At 46.3% G+C, this 20,289-nt stretch overlaps 1 protein-coding gene across 3 annotated transcripts; it reads left to right on the top strand.

The window, feature by feature from the left end:
- Positions 1 to 445: 445 nt before the first annotated feature.
- Positions 446 to 18,333, top strand: LOC123090233 (uncharacterized). Of its 3 annotated transcripts, XR_006442433.1 has the most exons (7): positions 446 to 903; positions 1,030 to 1,233; positions 1,327 to 1,440; positions 2,091 to 2,307; positions 3,168 to 3,257; positions 17,746 to 17,935; positions 18,165 to 18,333. XR_006442433.1 is itself a non-coding variant. In XM_044511637.1 (4 exons), the coding sequence occupies exons 1-4, from the start codon at positions 768 to 770 to the stop codon at positions 2,223 to 2,225; spliced, it is 576 nt and encodes a 191-aa protein (XP_044367572.1). In that variant the 5' UTR covers positions 446 to 767; the 3' UTR covers positions 2,226 to 2,312. The 3 variants fall into 3 exon arrangements, 1 of the variants encoding a protein (XP_044367572.1); XR_006442432.1 differs by having other exon boundaries at positions 1,043 to 1,233; positions 17,746 to 18,333; XM_044511637.1 differs by lacking the exons at positions 3,168 to 3,257; positions 17,746 to 17,935; positions 18,165 to 18,333 and having other exon boundaries at positions 1,043 to 1,233; positions 2,091 to 2,312.
- Positions 18,334 to 20,289: the final 1,956 nt, after the last annotated feature.

The raw sequence follows: 20,289 nt of genomic DNA, 5'->3' as shown, positions 1-20,289 counted from the left end.
TTTTATTGTTATCATTAATTTAAATTTGAATTTCGAAAAGTTTCGAATTATTGTGAGGATAGCAACAGTAACCGAGGTGTCATGGCATGATTAGCGTGGGATTACTGTAGCTTAATTACCCGGGCATCACAACAGTCCCTTGGTTCACCGAAGTGTATGTTCCAGCTATTTAAGGGCAGTACGCTAACACATGCTCATATCAGCCTATCCGATAAGGAGTAGGAACTGAGTTCCGATAAGGAGTAGTAACTGAGTTGGTAACGATTACGGTATAGCGATAAAATTCCAAATCCAAGTTTACATACACCACGTATGAAGCCTATTTAGGCCCAGCAGTTTTGATGGGGGCCCATGTTAGTCATTTAGTAAACTACCACCCCGTATAAACAACCCATACAGGTCGTCATCTACGTAGAACTCTCATCTTTTATAAAAGAAAAATATCTCTCAGCTCAGTCAATCCCCACCAACAACCTTATCCATACGCCTGCACCATCTCTTCCATTATCCGACTGATGAAGATCTCGCCGCTTGCCATCACCGAACTAATTCCCAAACCAACGCGGCTGCACTTGTTGATTCATTTCTTCCAACTTCTCTTCGTCTGGCGTAGTCTGTGGTTGCGTGGAGTGCGCGGGCGCATTCTCGAGGATCTGGATCCTCGACGACCTCGTGGAGTCCAGCGGAGTGTTCTCAAGGGTTTCAGCCAAGGTGATGACATGCCCGACGGCTAGAGAACCATGGCAGAGGTGTTGTAGTTTGGTCCAATGGAGGAGGCTGTTATGGAACTCACCGAGTCATCCGCTGATGGTGAATTATTGGATCTGACTACAGTGAGATGCTGGCCTCCTCATTGTTCTTGCTGGCCTCCTCATTGTTCTTCCTATCAAGCTACTATTAAATGTAAGTGGAAACTGATGATTTGCATCCTTTATACTGAAGATAATTTCTTGTTTATTTTCTTAAACTGCAAAGGCCTTATCTTGTGTGTGTGTTAATATGTCACCTTGGATATTAATTTTGGTATAGGTTTGTTGTGTAGTGCTTGCGGTCATCGTGCTCCTCGCCGGACTGGTTGCGCTGGTAGTTGTTGTTGCTACCGTCGCTCACGTCAGTGTACTGGTCGCGCTGGTAGTTATTGTTGTTGCTACTGCCATCGTGCGGCTCGCCGGACCGCGGCTGGTGGTGGTTCTGCACTGCGTTTGGCGTCGGCGGGCGCTGCAGGTTCTTGACGTATGTTGTCGTGATGTTTGATTAGGGTCTTCTGTGAATCTGTACCAAAACCATGCTTGTAATTTGTTGTTCCCTTTCTCTAATCTGGGACAGACGCAGTTATTCTGGTGGGAGCCGTGGCTATGTGATTCTGGCCGGCGTGCATGCATAGTCGGAGGACGCCGAGCCTTTCTTGATGCCGGCGACATCAGCTCATGTCAGCATGAGGTCTACACGCTTACCTTGCCTTTCTCTCCTATTGCTGAATCCAATGTTCATGCTCATGTTCTTTTGGTCTTGCTAATGTTCTTGGTGCAACTGATTTCTAAACAATTGAGTGTTTTCCCAATAATATTAGAAAAATTGTAGAGCCAAACTCTAGTATTGTAGTATGATTCTGCCTATTGTGCTCGCCTTGTACATATTTGCCGAAAATAGCATGTACATAAAGGAAACTACATGAAGAAAGTTAACTGTCCGTTTTGAACATTGGTACATTCAGACCCTTAATCCAATAATATCCTTCTTATCCTGGACAATATCAAATACTCTTACTTATCTTGGTCGATACAAATAAATTGCCGTACTATTTATTTCATAAGCTACTGATCCACTAATTATCTAGATGACTAAGAACATTGGTAACATTCACACCCTTAATCTAATAAGTATCCTTCTTATTCTGATCGATATCAAGTACTATTAGTTATCATGGTTGATAAAAAATATATTGTCGTACTATTTATTTCATAAGCTACTGATTCACTAATTATCTAGATAACATCCTTGTTCTCCTGGGCTTTGCTTTCCATACTTCATCTTCATCTTCAAGCATTGTATTTTTGGCTTTTGCCTTAACACGTTTCTTGTTCCCGCAGGCACCTTTGTCATTTTGTTCAAGCATATTCGTCTCAGTGCATTCATCCTCTGAGCTATCTGATATTGCAACAGATCTAAGTCTCCTTTTATTGCCACTTCGGAGCACATGTGATGATGATGATACTTTGTCTTGACACTTATCTTTGTTTAATGTAGTCCCATTGCTATCATTTGGCTCCTCTTTCACAGGAACCCGTTCGCATGAAAGTTTGCCAGGTGAAACTTTATTATTCTTTGACTGTAAACATATAGAATTTAAAAATTAGACACATCTCTAAAATCTGAAGTTTGTATATAGTTTTAAAAAATCATTCACCTTTCTATCCGGCATGTTCTGCTTCTTCATTAACACGGTGTCAACTTCATCATCCATCAGTTCCTGTGTAACATATGTAAGATGAATTAGTTAAGGAATTCTGAAAATGGTAAAAATTTAATGCAACTTTACCTCCTCGGCTTTATTGTCCAAGTAGAGCATCTCAAGCTTATCATTAGGCATAAATGTTCTTTTTACTGCATAGTTTTGTGTGCCAAATGTGAGATTACTATCATTGAGATTGAACCGAAATATAAGTCTTTTTCCACATAATTGTTGAATAATCTTTGGCGCTTCTTCTGATTTCCCATCTAGTGTGTCCAGTAACTTAGATGCAGATGTATTAAGCAATCTTGCAGCCTCCTCATCAAATAAAGTGCAACTTGTAGTAGATGTATGGTCACTAATTTGGAGTCGAACACGGTACCTAACATACAACTCATGTTAGTGGAGAGTAAATATAATATAACAGTTCTTGTTCATATTTTAGTAACATAATATGCTTACCGAGGTGTGACCTTTTCTGGATATATACCACAACTGTTGCAATAATACTTGTCGGTTTCTTTGGTAGCCAATTTGTGACACTTATCACATGACATGTACCACCATTGAATATTTTCTTGCAAACGATCTACTGTTGCTATTGCTGTGAAGACAAGATCCTAAAAAAAATCAATGTTAGCATTGGGGATTAAGAGACATATATAAGTGCATTATGGTTTCGTTGTAACTAATATTGAATGAATTGTTAATGCAGGTCTTTAACTCATATCACAAAGATTGATGCCATCATTTATTGGAATTCTGAGGCATTACCTGGCCTGGCTGGTTTTCGTGCCTCATTGTAGTAAGTTCTTGTAATGTTCTCCTCCTATAAAACATTTGTTCTTCTAATGTTCCTTGATTACTTCTATCTATACTAATCATTTTTGGTAAGGTTTCTTCTGTTGAGTCCCTGCATGTTAGGACCCCGACTCGATGCCACATCGATCCAGCATGTAACACCTCATATCACTTTGCGGCCTCACGCACGGTATCCCCACGGGTGTCGCCTTACCTTTGCCCGGGACCGTTTGCGCCTTTTGGCACACGTATATGATGGTGTCGCTAGCATCCATATGATAAAGAGCCCGGGCTGACATGGCTAGTTGTAAACCCAAAGTGGCACTAACCTATAGGGACAGGCATCCATGACCCAGCATCGAACGTGTCGGCCATCAGCGAGTGAATCCAGGCTGTAGCACTGGGCTAACAGGACTCCGGTGAATCGGGCTGTAGCAGGCTAACAGGACTCCGGTATTCATCGCGTGACATTTCCCCGAAGGGACAGACACAGGATCGAAGAAGGACACATGCCGGCCTGCCTAAGTGTTCCGGAGCAGTAGCAAGCTACCAGGGCTCAGTGGAAGCACTAGGAGACATTTCCCGGTAAGAGAGGCTACTAAGAATAAACAACTAGATAGTCAGATCCCACACATAGCAATACACATTACACGTACGCATAACATGCAAGTATGTGCTGTACAACATGGCATCACAGCATAACTCAACAATCATATAGATAAAGGCTCAAAAGAGCCATCACAGCATTATTACAAACAGGGGTCACATGACCCAACAGTCAGAGCAATCAAGCAACAAACAGAAGCATTACATGTCTGAGTACAGACATCTATAAATGAAAAAGGCTGAAGAGCCTGACTATCTACAACATCCGATCAAGATCGTAGCTAAGGTACTAGCTACTAGTCGAAGTCCACGAGAACACTAGTAAGACCGAAGTCTCTGCTGCAAAAACATAAATAAAGCAACATGAGTACAAAGGTACTCAGCAAGACTTACATCAGATCCTATCATACATGCATTTGTATCAAGAGGTAATGTGGGGTTTAGTTGCAGCAAGCCAGCTTTGACTCTATGGCTATCCTGTTCTACGACTACCAGAAACTCTGGAGGTGAGACAACGTACACGAGTCCACTAATCACCATACAATACACTACTATGGATTCATCCCCGTCTCCCTACGAGAAGGCCATCCATAGCACTCACACTTGTCTTGAGCATTTTAGTGTATCCACTTCAAGTTGTCTATGTACCATGTAAGCATCCAAGAAGTCCATAACCGCGGACCCGGCTATTCGAATAGATCATGTTAACCCTGCAGGGGTGTACTTCTTCACACACGCTCTCGCCACTTACCGCCATGTACACGTCATGTATCTCGGCAACCTTCAAGTGGAAGCCTGGCGAGGGTGTCGGCCACGACCTGACTAACCACACAAGACTCTAATCCAGGTTTATCGCCTATTCGGGTTCCATCCGCAAGGAGATCCGGCCGGGGTTTCACTCACGGCCGCAAACGATGTGTGCAGGGTTCCCAAGCCCACCTCGCCGGATGGATCTACGCTTGGTACACCGTGCCACTTGTTCCTAGTCTGTCCCAAGCCCACCTGGCCGGGTGCCACTTGGTAGACTACTAACACTACCTACAAACACCAGAAACTAGTTGCGACTCCTGGACAGAGATCAAGTTGGTTAATAAGTCGAGAGGGCTTGGAGCGCCCGGAGCCCAATGTGTCGTAGTATCGAGTCATTGGACAACATACATAGAACTCAGTGCTTAAGGGCAGTTCCAGTGAGACAACCCACCATGTACTCCTACATGGCCTCTCACCGCTACCTTTACCAAATCGTGTTCACACACTTAACTCTCGGCACCAGAACATATCGTAACACTCCAATTCATTCCCAATGAACCAGACCTGACACAACTCTAAGCAATAGCAGGCATAGCATGGTAGGAACACAACATGGCTCAATCAACTCCTACACATGCTAGTGGGTTTCAACTATTTACTGTGGCAATGACAGGTCATGCAGAGGAATGGGTTCAACTACCGCATCACAAAGTAGCAGATGAATCATTGTTGTCCTAATGCAATAACTGAGAGCAGGAGCGAGAGAGTAGGGTTTTACCGAAATGAACAAGGGGGTTTGCTTGCCTGGTAAATCAACAGAGGAGGCACTGCTTCACAGACAGGTACCCTGGAACGGTCTCCGGAGCAAGACCTATCGAGAAGGAACGGTGCCGGCAATCAATACACAAACATATGCAACAATATGATGCATGAACATGGCATGAAGATGTGATGTTGTTTGAGCTAATGCAACTAGAAATCATTTGGTTTGAAGTCCATTTGAACCAAAGGTTCAAATGCATCTCCAAATTAAGCTCCTATATATGCCATAATGTGTTTTCTCATATTCAGCATGTATAAGTTGGTTTGTCATGCATGAAACTAGTACAGATGGAAAGATTGCATTTTTCTGATAATTTTTCATATATAAATTATTTTAATCTGAGCTACGGTTGAATTGTTATGAATTTTTGAAGTTTAAATCAATTTCTGGAATTTCCTGATTTAATTTAAATCCAGAAATCATATTATTGCGTCAGCATTGAGTAAGCATGACGTCAGCAGGTCAACTGCGGCTGGCTAGGGTCAAACCTGACGTGTGGGGTCCACACGTCAGTGTCAGGGGGTTAAACAGGGTTAGATTACTTAATTAAAAAGGTTAGTGGCGCTGGGGCCCACTGTCAGTGTCAGGGGGGGTTAGTTAACGGTGATTAGCACTAAGCTAATCACCTGGCCGACGGGGCCCACGCGTCAGTGATCCTGGGGGGGTCAAACCCCAGGTCGAACAAGTCAAACCCGCCGGCGGTTAGTCGCCGGCGAGGTCCGCGGCGTACTTGTGCCCCGGGTTTCCTCTGTGGTGCTCCAAATGGCGCGTGGCTAGGTGCGTTGGAAAGCCAGCTCGATGGCGCGTCGGCCGGTGGCCGTGGCTGGGCCTGGGATGGCCGGAGTCGACGGCGGCGAGCTCGGCTGCGGCTGCCGGAGTTCGGTCTATGCGGGTTAGGCGCTGCAGGGCACTAGGGAGGCTGCGAGCGGGTCCGCGCGACTCGCCAGAGTGCACTGAGTGCAACGGCGAGCTCGGCTGCGGCCTGCAGCGGCTGTGGCCACGACGGCGAGGAGCTGCGGCGGCGATGGCTTCGGCCATGGTGGGGAACGGAGCTACGGCGCGGAGACGAGGGGGGAGAAGAGAGGGGAACGGTGGCGATGCTCACGGTGGATCCAACGAAGGCGTCAGTGGGCTCGGGGAAGCACTGGTGCGGCCTGAGCGTCGTCAGCGATCTCGGGCAGCCGGCGATGAAGACGATGAGGGTGGCGACGATGGAGGCCGTCCGGAGGTGCGTGGCTCGACGAGGAGGTGGAGGGGGTTGTGGCGGAGCTCGTGGACTCTACGGAGGGGCGAGGGGACGGCGGGGAGCGCGTCGGTGGTGAGCTGCGGCGGCGGTGGTGCTTCGGGTGAGAGAGAGGGGGAAGGGGAAAAGCACGGGAGAGAGGGGGGTGAGGCCAGGGGATCGGGGCAGCACCGAGAAGAAGCGTCGCGGCGTCGCGCTGGCAGGGGAGGCAGGCAGGCGAGCTGGTGGCGTGGCGCTCCGCCCGTGCGCGCGCGTCGGCCACACGCCTGGCCGACTGGCGCCAGGAGGACGACGGCGGTGGTGGGCTGGGCTGGCTTGCTGGGCCAGAGGCGCCAGGTAAGAAGCCCAGGTAAGTCTCCCTCTTTTATTTTTTTGTTTTCTAATTTTCTGACATTTGTTTTGATTTAATAATAATACTAAATCAATTTGTTTACTTATGCCAATTTTTGCAGGGGCTAACTATATTATTCCAGAGCTCCTCTATAAATGGCATAATTTTTGGACCATATTTTATATATATAACAATATATATCCAAAGCAAATAATTATCGGATTAATCCAAATGGCCAAAATTAAATATCCATGAGCTCCTAAAAATATTGGTTTGATTTTTATCTCTGTCCAATATTTTCAGAGAGCAACATGAGCATTTTCTTGGACCCTTTTGGAGAAATTTTTATTTGAGTCATTTTCAAAATGATTCTGAGGGTTCCACCAATCCTCATTTCAAATTTAATGAGATTTAAACAGGATGCACAAATGACTAGCTAGTCTAGGTCATACCAGACTAGGGATGTGACAACTCGCCCCCACTTGAAAGAATCTCGTCCCGAGATTCAGGGGTCGACGGAAAGAAAGCGGGGTACTCCAATCGAAGACGATCTTCTCGCTCCCAAGTAGCTTCTCTCTCGGAATGATGAGACCACTGAACTTTGAGAAACTTGATGGTCTAACGTCGGGTAACACGCTCTGCTTGATCAAGAATGCGAACCGGGTACTCTCGGTATGTGAGGTTATCTTGGAGATCAAGCGTTTCGTGGTCCACTCCGCGGATGGGATCCGAGAAGCAACGCCTGAGTTGAGAGACGTGGAAGACATCATGAATTCGAGAAAGATGTGGGGGTAGTTCCAATTGGTAGGCAACCTCTCCTCGTTTAGCAAGAATGCGAAAGGGACCAATGTAACGAGGAGCCAACTTGCCCTTGATACCGAAACGATGGGTACCCTTCAAAGGAGTAACCCGAAGGTAAGCTTGGTCGCCAATTTCATAAGTCATATCCTTATGATGACGATCGTACTGGCTCTTTTGACGAGACTGGGCTGTTTTCAAATTCTCACGAATGAAGCGAACTTGCTCTTCTGCCTCCTGGATCATGTCCGGTCCAAAGAATTGTCTTTCACTGGTTTCTGACTAGTTCAAAGGTGTTCGACATCTTCGTCCATAGAGAACCTCAAAAGGAGCTTTCTTGAGGCTGGATTGATAGCTATTGTTATAGGCAAACTCGGCAAAAGGAAGACATTTCTCCCAATCCATACCGAATGAGATAACGCAAGCTCTAAGCATGTCTTCGAGAATTTGGTTGACCCGTTCCACCTGACCACTTGATTGAGGGTGGAAAGCGGTACTGAAAGAAAGATGGGTTCCCATGGCAGTTTGGAAGCTCTCCCAAAAATGAGAAGTGAAAAGACTGCCACGGTCTGAATTGATCTCTAGTGGAACACCATGAAGTGACACTATTCGAGAAATATATAAGTCAGCAAGCTGACTAGCAGTGATACTTTCCCGAACAGGAAGGAAGTGAGCCACTTTGGAAAGACGATCAACGACTACGAAGATAGCGTTATTCCCTTTCTTGGTCCTGGGAAATCCGGTGATGAAGTCCATACCAACTTTATCCCATTTCCATTCAGGAATAGCTAAAGGCTGAAGAGTGCCAGCAGGCCTTTGATGCTCTGCCTTAACGCGACGACAAACGTCACAGTTAGCAATAAACTGAGCGATTTCTCTCTTCATCCTAGTCCACCAGAACCTCTGGTGTAGGTCCTGATACATCTTAGTACTACCGGGATGAATCGTGAGAGGAGATTCATGCGCCTCCTTAAGAATCAGTTGTCGAAGATGTTGATTCTTGGGAACCACCAAGCGATTCTCAAAGAAAACAACACCATGATCATCCATAGTGAAACATCCACCAACTCCCTTCTTAATGTTTCTCTTGATCCGGGAAATTCCTGTGTCTTGCTTTTGAGCTGCGATAATCTGATCCTTAAGATCAGGTTTCGCCACCAGGGTAGAAAGGAATCCGTGAGGAGCAATGTGAAGATTAAGCTTACAAAATTCCTCATGGAGAAGTGGTTGGCCTTGCTGCAACATGAGATTGTTGCAATAGGATTTATGGCTTAGAGCATCAGCCATGACATTGGCTTTGCCTGGGGTGTAGGTAATCCCTAAATCATAATCTGTGATCAACTCCAACCAACGTCTTTGCCTAAGGTTTAGGTCTGGTTGGGTGAAGATATACTTGAGACTCTGGTGATCGGTGTAGATCTCGCAACGTTTACCAAGAAGGTAATGTCGCCAGGTCTTGAGTGCATAGACTACGGCTGCAAGCTCTAGATCACGTGTAGGATAATTATCCTCATGTGGATGCAACTGTCGAGATGCATAGGCAATCACATGACGATCCTGCATAAGAATGCAACCTAGTCCCTGTCGTGAGGCATCGCAGTAGATAATAAAGTCTTTAGCGAAATCCGGTGGCACAAGTATGGGAGCAGAAGTCAGGCGCCTTTTCAGTTCCTGAAAACTGTGTTCACACTGTGGGGACCACTCAAACTTTTTATCTTTCTTGAGAAGTTCCGTCAGGGGTTTGGCTACTTTGGAGAAGTTTTCAACAAAGCGGCGACAATAGCTGGCTAGACCAAGGAAACTCCTAACTTGTTTAACAGTCTCAGGTGGAGTCCAATCGAGAACGGCTTGAACTCTCTCGGGATTGACAGCAATGCCCTTACCAGAGATTACGTGGCCTAAGTAGGTCACTTCTGGCAACCAAAATTCACACTTGGAGAACTTGGCATAAAGGCGGTGCTCTCTGAGTTTTTCTAACACAAGTCTAAGATGTTCGGCATGCTCTTCCTTGTTCTTCGAGTAGATAAGAATATCATCGAGGTAAACCACGACGAACTTATCTAAGTACTCCATGAAGATCGAGTTCATCAAGCGGGAGAATGTGGCTGGGGCGTTGGTTAGGCCGAAGGACATGACGGTGTACTCATACTGACCATAACGAGTGACAAAAGCTGTCTTGGGAATGTCCCCGTTTCTGATCCTGATTTGATGGTAGCCTAACCTTAAATCCATCTTGGAGAAGACTGAGGATCCAGCGAGCTGATCATACAGGTCGTTGATCCTAGGGAGCGGATACTTGTTCTTTATCGTGACCAAATTAACGGGACGATAATCAACGACCATTCGGTCCGTACCGTCTTTCTTCTTGACAAAGAGGACGGGGCAAGCCCAAGGAGAAGAACTAGGACGGATGAAACCCTTTTGCAAGGACTCATCAAGTTGTTTCTTAAGCTCGGCTAGTTCTAAGGGTGCCATCTTGTAGGGTCTCCTAGAGATTGGAGCAGTTCCTGGGATAAGATCTATGACGAACTCTACATCTCGGTCAGGCGGAACACCTGGCAGTTCCTCTGGAAAGACATCCGGAAAGTCACGGACTACCGGGATATCTTCAAGGTCTGGAAGAGGGCTGGCATTAAGGGAATAGAGCTGACGCTTTGCAACTCTAGTGGAGACAATGACTATCTTGCCAGATGGGTGTGTGAGCTGAACAGACCTGGTGAAACAATCAATCTTGGCATGATGAGCTGTCATCCAGTCCATACCCAAGATGATGTTAATATCCGAAGACTTGAGAGATATCAAGGAAGCAAGGAATACAAGTCTGTCCACAAGGATTTCATTGCCATAACTTATCCTAGAAGTTTGCCATTTGGATCCAGGAGTTTGAATAAGTAATGGGAAGGGCATATCACAAAATGACATGTCGTGCAAGCGGGCATAGCTTTCAGAAATGAAGGAATGATACGCTCCAGTATCGAACAAAACCGATGCCGGATGACAGTTGACAAGGAGTGTACCAAGAACGACATCTGGATCATCATGAGCGGCTTTAGCTGAGACGTGATGCACACGTCCATGTTCAGTGGGAGCTGACTTGGCACTGATCATCTTGCGTGATGGCTTACCACGGCCAATAGACTTCTCGGGCTGGGGTGGAGCAACTCTGGTCTGAGTGCAAATACGGGCAATGTGGCCTGGCTCTCCGCACTTGTAACAAATCTTGGAGGTAGGATGTGGACCTGCATTAGAAGGCGGCCCACCAATAGGCCTGGGTGGAGTATACTGCTGAACTTGATGAGGTGCCACATAAGATGGCCTCGGTACATATTTGGATGGAAGAGCGGAGTTTGGAACCCAAATCCGGCGCTTCTGAGAGCTAGATCCGGAGGAAGATCCCAAAGCACGAGTGTGCTTACGAGACTCCTCGTAAGTGAGTTGAGCTGTCTCTGCATTAATGGCCTTGTTCACAAGGGCTTGGAATGTATCACAATGATGCAGGTGGAGATCACGACGCAACTTGGGGTTGAGACCCTTCCGGAACCTAGCCTGCTTCTTGGCGTCCGTGGACACCTCTTCTGTGGCATAACGGGCGAGGTTCTCAAACTCTCTACCATAAGCATCAACAGCCATCTTACCCTGGGTGAAACTACAGAACTCTTCTCTCTTGCGATCAATCAGGGCTTCAGGAATGTGATGCTCGCGAAAAGCCTCAACAAAATCCCTCCAGGTGGAAGTCTGGCCAGCTGGAAGCATAGCCTCATAGTTCTGCCACCAAAGACTAGCAGGACCTTCCAGGTGATATGTGGCATAAGTGACCTTGTCATCTTCAGCTACGTTCGCGGAACGCAGCTTATGGGTGATGCTACGGAGCCAGTCATCTGCAGCGAGTGGCTCAATGGAATGATGAAAGGTGGGTGGGTGCAAGCGGATAAAGTCATGAATGGTCATAGATCCTTTGAACTGATGTGCGGTGTTCTTCTCGATACGTGCCAACAAGCGGTTAGACTCACGCTTGTTCCTCTCCATCTCTAGCATGAACTCTATCAACGAAGGCTGATCGGGAGGATCCTCATCCCTACCATCTCCGTGGTTCTGGCTACGAGCAACGGAACTTCGCTTAGCTGATGACATCCTGAGAAACGAACCAAGGACGGAATCAGCATCAACTATGGACTGTAGAATGTAGGACAAGGAATTAGTATCTCTCGAACTCCTAGAGAAATTTTGGCAGCATAACGGCAGTAAAATGCTTAGAATGAGACATCCTACTAAAAATGGGGTGGTAACATACTCATCAACATTACTCAAGGTTCTGAGATCATACTAAACAGACTACACCGGAAATACTCAAAACTAGGGTATGACTCTGATCAACCAATCCTATGGGACTACGGAGTAGTAACACGTGATCCTGATAGACGGAAGAGAAAGCCTAGTTCCTTAACCCCGTAGGAAAGATAGGACGACTCAGATCAGAAGGCCATGAGGTAAAGGAGTAAAAAGAGCCTTACGTTCCAACCCACAATCAATTCCCTTACATAACTAAAGAATTTCTAGGCTCAACTTCGACCGGTTTGGCTTGGTAATCCTACAGGCAGTCAGGCTCTGATACCAACGCTGTCAGGACCCCGACTCAATGCCACATCGATCCAGCATGTAACACCTCATATCACTTTGCGGCCTCACGCACGGTATCCCCACGGGTGTCGCCTTACCTTTGCCCGGGACCGTTTGCGCCTTTTGGCACACGTATATGATGGTGTCGCTAGCATCCATATGATAAAGAGCCCGGGCTGACATGGCTAGTTGTAAACCCAAAGTGGCACTAACCTACAGGGACAGGCATCCATGACCCAGCATCGAACGTGTCGGTCATCAGCGAGTGAATCCAAGCTGTAGCACTGGGCTAACAGGACTCCGGTGAACCGGGCTGTAGCAGGATAATAGGACTCCGGTATTCATCGCGTGACATTTCCCCGAAGGGACAGACACAGGATCGAAGAAGGACACATGCCGGCCTGCCTAAGTGTTCCGGAGCAATAGCAAGCTACCAGGGCTCAATGGAAGCACTAGGAGACATTTCCCGGTAAGAGAGGCTACTAAGAATAAACAACTAGATAGTCAGATCCCACACATAGCAATACACATTACACGTACGCATAACATGCAAGTATGTGCTGTACAACATGGCATCACAGCATAACTCAACAATCATATAGATAAAGGCTCAAAAGAGCCATCACAGCATTATTACAAACAGGGGTCACATGACCCAACAGTCAGAGCAATCAAGCAACAAACGGAAGCATTACATGTCTGAGTATAGACATCTATAAATGAAAAAGGCTGAAGAGCCTGACTATCTACAACATCCGATCAAGATCGTAGCTGAGGTACTAGCTACTAGTCGAAGTCCACGAGAACACTAGTAAGACCGAAGTCTCCGCTGCAAAAACATAAATAAAGCAACATGAGTACAAAGGTACTCAGCAAGACTTACATCAGATCCTATCATACATGCATTTGTATCAAGAGGTAATGTGGGGTTTAGTTGCAGCAAGCCAGCTTTGACTCTGTGGCTATCCTGTTCTACGACTACCAGAAACTCTGGAGGTGAGACAACGTACACGAGTCCACTAATCACCATACAATACACTACTATGGATTCATCCCCGTCTCCCTACGAGAAGGCCATCCATAGCACTCACACTTGTCTTGAGCATTTTAGTGTATCCACTTCAAGTTGTCTATGTACCATGTAAGCATCCAAGAAGTCCATAACCGCGGACCCGGCTATTCGAATAGATCATGTTAACCCTGCAGGGGTGTACTTCTTCACACACGCTCTCGCCACTTACCGCCATGTACACGTCATGTATCTCGGCAACCTTCAAGCGGAAGCCTGGCGAGGGTGTCGGCCACGACCTGACTAACCACACAAGACTCTAATCCAGGTTTATCGCCTATTCGGGTTCCATCCGCAAGGAGATCCGGCCGGGGTTTCACTCACGGCCCCAAACGATGTGTGCAGGGTTCCCAAGCCCACCTCGCCGGATGGATCTATGCTTGGTACACCGTGCCACTTGTGCCTAGTCTGTCCCAAGTCCACCTGGTCGGGTGCCACTTGGTAGACTACTAACACTACCTACAAACACCAGAAACTAGTTGCGACTCCTGGACAGAGATCAAGTTGGTTAATAAGTCGAGAGGGCTTGGAGCGCCCGGAGCCCAATGTGTGGTAGTATCGAGTCATTGGACAACATACATAGAACTCAGTGCTTAAGGACGGTTCCAGTGAGACAACCCACCATGTACTCCTACATGGCCTCTCACCGCTACCTTTACCAAATCGTGTTCACACACTTAACTCTCGGCACCAGAACATATCGTAACACTCCAATTCATTCCCAATGAACCAGACCCGACACAACTCTAAGCAATAGCAGGCATAGCATGGTAGGAACACAACATGGCTCAATCAACTCCTACACATGCTAGTGGGTTTCAACTATTTACTGTGGCAATGACAGGTCATGCAGAGGAATGGGTTCAACTACCGTAGCACAAAGTAGCAGATGAATCGTTGTTGTCCTAATGCAATAACTGAGAGCAGGAGCGAGAGAGTAGGGTTTTATCGAAATGAACAAGGGGGTTTGCTTGCCTGGTAAATCAACAGAGGAGGCACTGCTTCACAGACAGGTACTCTGGAACGGTCTCCGGAGCAAGACCTATCGAGAAGGAACGGTGCCGGCAATCAATACACAAACATATGCAACAATATGATGCATGAACATGGCATGAAGATGTGATGTTGTTTGAGCTAATGCAACTAGAAATCATTTGGTTTGAAGTCCATTTGAACCAAAGGTTCAAATGCATCTCCAAATTAAGCTCCTATATATGCCATAATGTGTTTTCTCATATTCAGCATGTATAAGTTGGTTTGTCATGCATGAAACTAGTACAGATGGAAAGATTGCATTTTTCTGATAATTTTTCATATATAAATTATTTTAATCTGAGCTACGGTTGAATTGTTATGAATTTTTGAAGTTTAAATCAATTTCTGGAATTTCCTGATTTAATTTAAATCCAGAAATCATATTATTGCGTCAGCATTGAGTAAGCATGATGTCAGCAGGTCAACTGCGGCTGGCTAGGGTCAAACCTGACGTGTGGGGTCCACACGTCAGTGTTAGGGGGTTAAACAGGGTTAGATTAGTTATTAAAAAGGTTAGTGGCGCTGGGGCCCACTGTCAGTGTCAGGGGGGTTAGTTAACGGTGATTAGCACTAAGCTAATCACCTGGCCGACGGGGCCCACGCGTTAGTGACCCTGGGGGGGTCAAACCCCAGGTCGAACAAGTCAAACCCGCCGGCGGTTAGTCGCCGGCGAGGTCCGCGGCGTACTTGTGCCCCGGGTTTCCTCTGTGGTGCTCCAAATGGCGCGCGGCTAGGTGCGTTGGAAAGCCAGCTCGATGGCGCGTCGGCCGGTGGCCGTGGCTGGGCCTGGGATGGCCGGTGTCGACGGCGGCGAGCTCGGCTGCGGCTGCCGGAGTTCGGTCTATGCGGGTTAGGCGCTGCAGGGCACTAGGGAGGCTGCGAGCGGGTCCGCGTGACTCGCCAGAGTGCACTGAGTGCAACGGCGAGCTCGGCTGCGGCCTGCAGCGGCTGTGGCCACGACGGCGAGGAGCTGCGGCGGCGATGGCTTCGGCCATGGTGGGGAACGGAGCTACGGCGCGGAGACGAGGGGGGAGAAGAGAGGGGAACGGTGGCGATGCTCACGGTGGATCCAGCGAAGGCGTCAGTGGGCTCGGGGAAGCACTGGTGCGGCCGGAGCATCGTCAGCGATCTCGGGCAGCCGGCGATGAAGACGACGAGGGTGGCGACGATGGAGGCCGTCCGGAGGTGCGTGGCTCGACGAGGAGGTGGAGGGGGTCGTGGCGGAGCTCGTGGACTCTACGGAGGGGCGAGGGGACGGCGGGGAGCGCGTCGGTGGTGAGCTGCGGCGGCGGTGGTGCTTCGGGTGAGAGAGAGGGGGAAGGGGAAAAGCATGGGAAAGAGGGGGGTGAGGCCAGGGGATCGGGGCAGCACCGAGAAGAAGCGTCGCGGCGTCGCGCTGGCAGGGGAGGCAGGCAGGCGAGCTGGTGGCGTGGCGCTCCGCCCGTGCGCGCGCGTCGGCCACACGCCTGGCCGACTGGCGCCAGGAGGACGACGGCGGTGGTGGGCTGGGCTGGCTTGCTGGGCCAGAGGCGCCAGGTAAGAAGCCCAGGTAAGTCTCCCTCTTTTATTTTTTTGTTTTCTAATTTTCTGACATTTGTTTTGATTTAATAATAATACTAAATCAATTTGTTTACTTATGCCAATTTTTGCAGGGGCTAACTATATTATTCCAGAGCTCCTCTATAAATGGCATAATTTTTGGACCATATTTTATATATATAACAATATATATCCAAAGCAAATAATTATCGGATTAATCCAAATGGCCAAAATTAAATATCCATGAGCTCCTAAAAATATTGGTTTGATTTTTATCTCTGTCCAATATTTTCAGAGAGCAACATGAGCATTTTCTTGGACCCTTTTGGAGAAATTTTTATTTGGGTCATTTTCAAAATGATTCTGAGGGTTCCACCAATCCTCATTTCAAATTTAATGAGATTTAAACATGATGCACAAATGACTAGCTAGTCTAGGTCATACCAGACTAGGGATGTGACACTGCACATGTATGAAGTAAATAAGAACATACAATCTTGAATGAACGTGAATCACTATTTATGAGTGGAAAAAAAATTGGTTGTGTTTCATACCTATCAAGAAGTTCTTGTGTTTCTGGTATATCTAGATCTATATATATTCTTGTGGCACTGGTTGACTTTAGGCACAAACCTATATAATCAATCAGTTAGAATTTGTAAATGATAAGAATAACATGTAGGTTTTATGGACTTACCATTAAATCTCTGTACCATCGTTGATGTAAAAATAAGGACAATTTGGCTGCCGATTACATCCTCGGTCAAAAAATAAGCAAACTTTCCCCACTATGTGATTCTGATTTTGTCACCCCTAAAGAAATTAATCTGAGAAGTTAGTGCACATGGGGGAGGTTTGGTTAAATTTGAGACATCCATATGCATATGCACTTACTCTGGCATTAGGATTTCAATCTCGCGGAGATATGAAGGTTGTGGGTTCTTCTTTGTTATTCTTGTCTCCATAGGCTTCATTTGTGTTAGTAGTCCAATGACATCTGTATATTTGGATATTAGTGATATAACAATTAGAAATAACAATTACTTGGAAGTCAAAATTACAACTGTAAACATACCTGAGAATTGTGTATCTTTTTCTGCTCTTTCTTCTAGTGTGTCCATGGTAGCAAACTCAAAGCAATAATCTAGAAAAACTTCTGAACATCCTTTTATCTCCTTTACCTTTGTATTGTATGCAAAAAATATTTTAATTACATTGCTCACTGGCCTATATTTTGTGGATTCCACAACCTTAAAATTGCTGAATGCATAAACTGAGTTCTCAATGATTTTTGATCTAAAAGTATCTATAAGATTCTTCCAGATAGTAGCATGGATTGTTTCACCTTGTTGAAAGAATCAAATATGTTTAGTAATTGTTGCTTCATCTGACAGAAAAATTCCAATTAATATATTAAAAAAACCCTGCTCATCCATCAATATCATATCTAGGCTAATAAGCTCATGGGTTGTAGGATTGACTGAATCTCACATTCTCATTACTTTCACTTGAATGTTCCAATTCTGTCCCCTTCTAGTTAAGTCGCTCAACTTCTTGTATGCCATAGTGTTATGTCTTGAAAATTAACAGGGAACAATTTGTTAGTTGAAATAGTATTTATGAAGATTCTATCCAGAAGAAGTAAGCTTACTAAATAAAAATTACCAATCTGATGATGCAGACCAGAAGTGGTTTCGGGTCACTTCTTCCGACGTTGATTGGAGCAGTTGGGCGTAACTTCGTTGGGCGTCGAGTGTGCTTTGGCGTGACTTCGTCGGAAGTTGATTGAAGCGGCTGGAGGTGGCTTTTGGTGTGGACGTCGAGTCGCATGTGGCTTGTTCAAGTTGTGGTTGCTGACTTCTAATTGTTTGGTGAGTGCTTATCCGGCCGGCTGTACTTATATAATGGGTTGCGTTGAGGTGGCCGAGACCGTGTGGAGATCAGATTGTGAAGTTGTTTGTATTTGTTTCTGTTTTGGAACTTTCCTCACGTGGTCTGGTGGTTGTCCTTATTTGTTTAGGTTCCTTATTTGTTTAGGTTTGACTATTATTTTTTCTTATCCTTGACCTATTGATGGAAAAATATTTTTTATTTGTGCAGGCTAGTTGATGTTTCGATGGACATGGATGTTTTTTTTAACTTGTGTGCACTATTTGTACGTGCCATGTTGTAATAGTTGTACGTACACATATTTTTTGACGTAACATTTGCATCTTTTAATCTCAGCCATCAACAAATAAATCGAAGGATCAAGAAAATTTAATCTATGTGGACGCACGTGGTGTCTTGTTTGACTTCTGTTTTAATTAAATAATAGATAATAGATATTCGGTCGGTGAAAAAAAGATGTTTCTTTCGTTTATTACAACGTGAATCCCCAGATGTTTTGTATCCTGCATTTCTGTTCGCAGTTCGGACATGCACATCGATGCATGCGTACCCAGGGAAAGGAACTGCTAACGGAACTACTCTCCATGGAAGATGTTTCTTACTACCCATGTAATATAACATAATTAGTTGGGTACTTGTCTGTTCAAGCACTTATGACCCCTACGCCTGGTTTCCACGCATACCCCGGTTTTGCATAACTGAGCGGGTATTCGGATACACCCCAGACTGTCGGATCCGGGGGCTGAAGTGAAAAGGTCCACCATGACAAAAGATTTTTAATCCGGCTAGGGACTACATATGTCCATTGAATTACATAGTCACTTGGACTGACTATATTCTTCGTTTATACCATCCAACATGCTATCTAGCTTGCAATCCTGTTGGGAATACTTTGCGGCTAACGCTACCTGGTCATACACCAGACTCACGGGAATCTCTTGCCCATCTGGCCCCGCCGGTCCGACTTCGGCCATATGGTTCGGGTCAAGCTTGGTGTATCGCGTCTTCACCATGGCCCAGGCTTCCCTTGCACCTTGCCGGCAGGCTGACACCTTCCACAATCGGAAGCGCCGTCGTGCTCCTTGGAGCATATCCACGAGCTCCCCCATGCCTCCTGGCAGGGAAGTGGATGGCCACAAGGCCTGGGCAATGCCCTGCATCACCTGCCAAACTCGTTCGTGCAGCTGTGAGAGATCTTGCAGTAAATCGCCTGCGGACCCAGGCATCTCCTCTTCAGGACGGCCCGTCAGCATACCTACAGATCTAAACTCTTTTAAAATGCTTCCTCGCCGAACTGTACTGCACTTCGTTTAGGCACTTACCATAAATGCCGCGACGAAGCCTCATGTTCTCCTTCATAGAGTCTGCCAGCTGAGCTCGAACATATGCTAATTCGACGCCCAACAGACGTTGGCATATTGGAGATTGTTTTTCTCCTGCCTAACCTGCGTAAGCACATGCTCGCCGGCCTTTAGCTGTGTTTGGAGATGTGACTCACTATCTCTTACGATCTCCGGATTCTCCCCGGGATTGTCTGCAGAATTTTCTATTAGCCTTATAAAGCAAGCCAATTACTAACTGGTATATTTCCTTAAAATTTCTCTATTGAGACAAATGTTACCAGATGAGGCCTTCTGGGATTCCTCTAGTTTGGCAACCGCGGCTCTCAGCTAGGTCTTGCACTCCTCCAGCTCTTGAGGGTATTCTTCTCTACAAGAACCTGTGCATAAAATGATCCTTAAATCAGTTGTTCCAACTGTTTCAAGTCTCAGGGGCTACTGCTATGCATGCTTATCAAATTTTCTTACCCGTATATCTTTCGCATACTGGTCTGTCGCTCGGGCGAGCCCGTCTTAGGCAGCTCGGATGTATGTGTCCCCCAAATTGAAAGCATTGAATGCCTCTTCTGAAAAGACACTATTGCGAAGTACGGCCCATCAGCGCTGGTGATTCATGGCACTCTCTACTTTGGAATTTGTGGCGGAGAGCCTATCCTGTAACACCCACGATGCGGCTATATCTCCCACATGTCGAAGCACGACTTAGAGGCATAACCGCATTGTGGTTTTGTCGCAAGAAGGGTCATCTTCACACAATCCCATGTAATGAACAAGAATGGGATAAAGAGTTGGCTTACAATCGCCGAGTTGGCTTACAATCGCCACTTCACACAATGAACATATAATTCATACATCATTCAGAGTACACACATAGTCCGACTACGGACGAAGCCAAAAGAAAAGAAGATAACCCAACTGCTAGATCCCCGATCGTCCCAACTGGGCTCCACTACTGATCCGATACATAGCAACAACTAAGATCTTCGTTGAGCTCC

This window comes from Triticum aestivum, chromosome 1B, assembly GCF_018294505.1.
Source record: "Triticum aestivum cultivar Chinese Spring chromosome 1B, IWGSC CS RefSeq v2.1, whole genome shotgun sequence".
In the NCBI taxonomy this organism is placed as follows: Eukaryota; Viridiplantae; Streptophyta; class Magnoliopsida; order Poales; family Poaceae; genus Triticum; species Triticum aestivum.
Note: the sequence above shows the minus strand (reverse complement) of the source record. Positions and strands in the feature narration are given on the sequence as shown.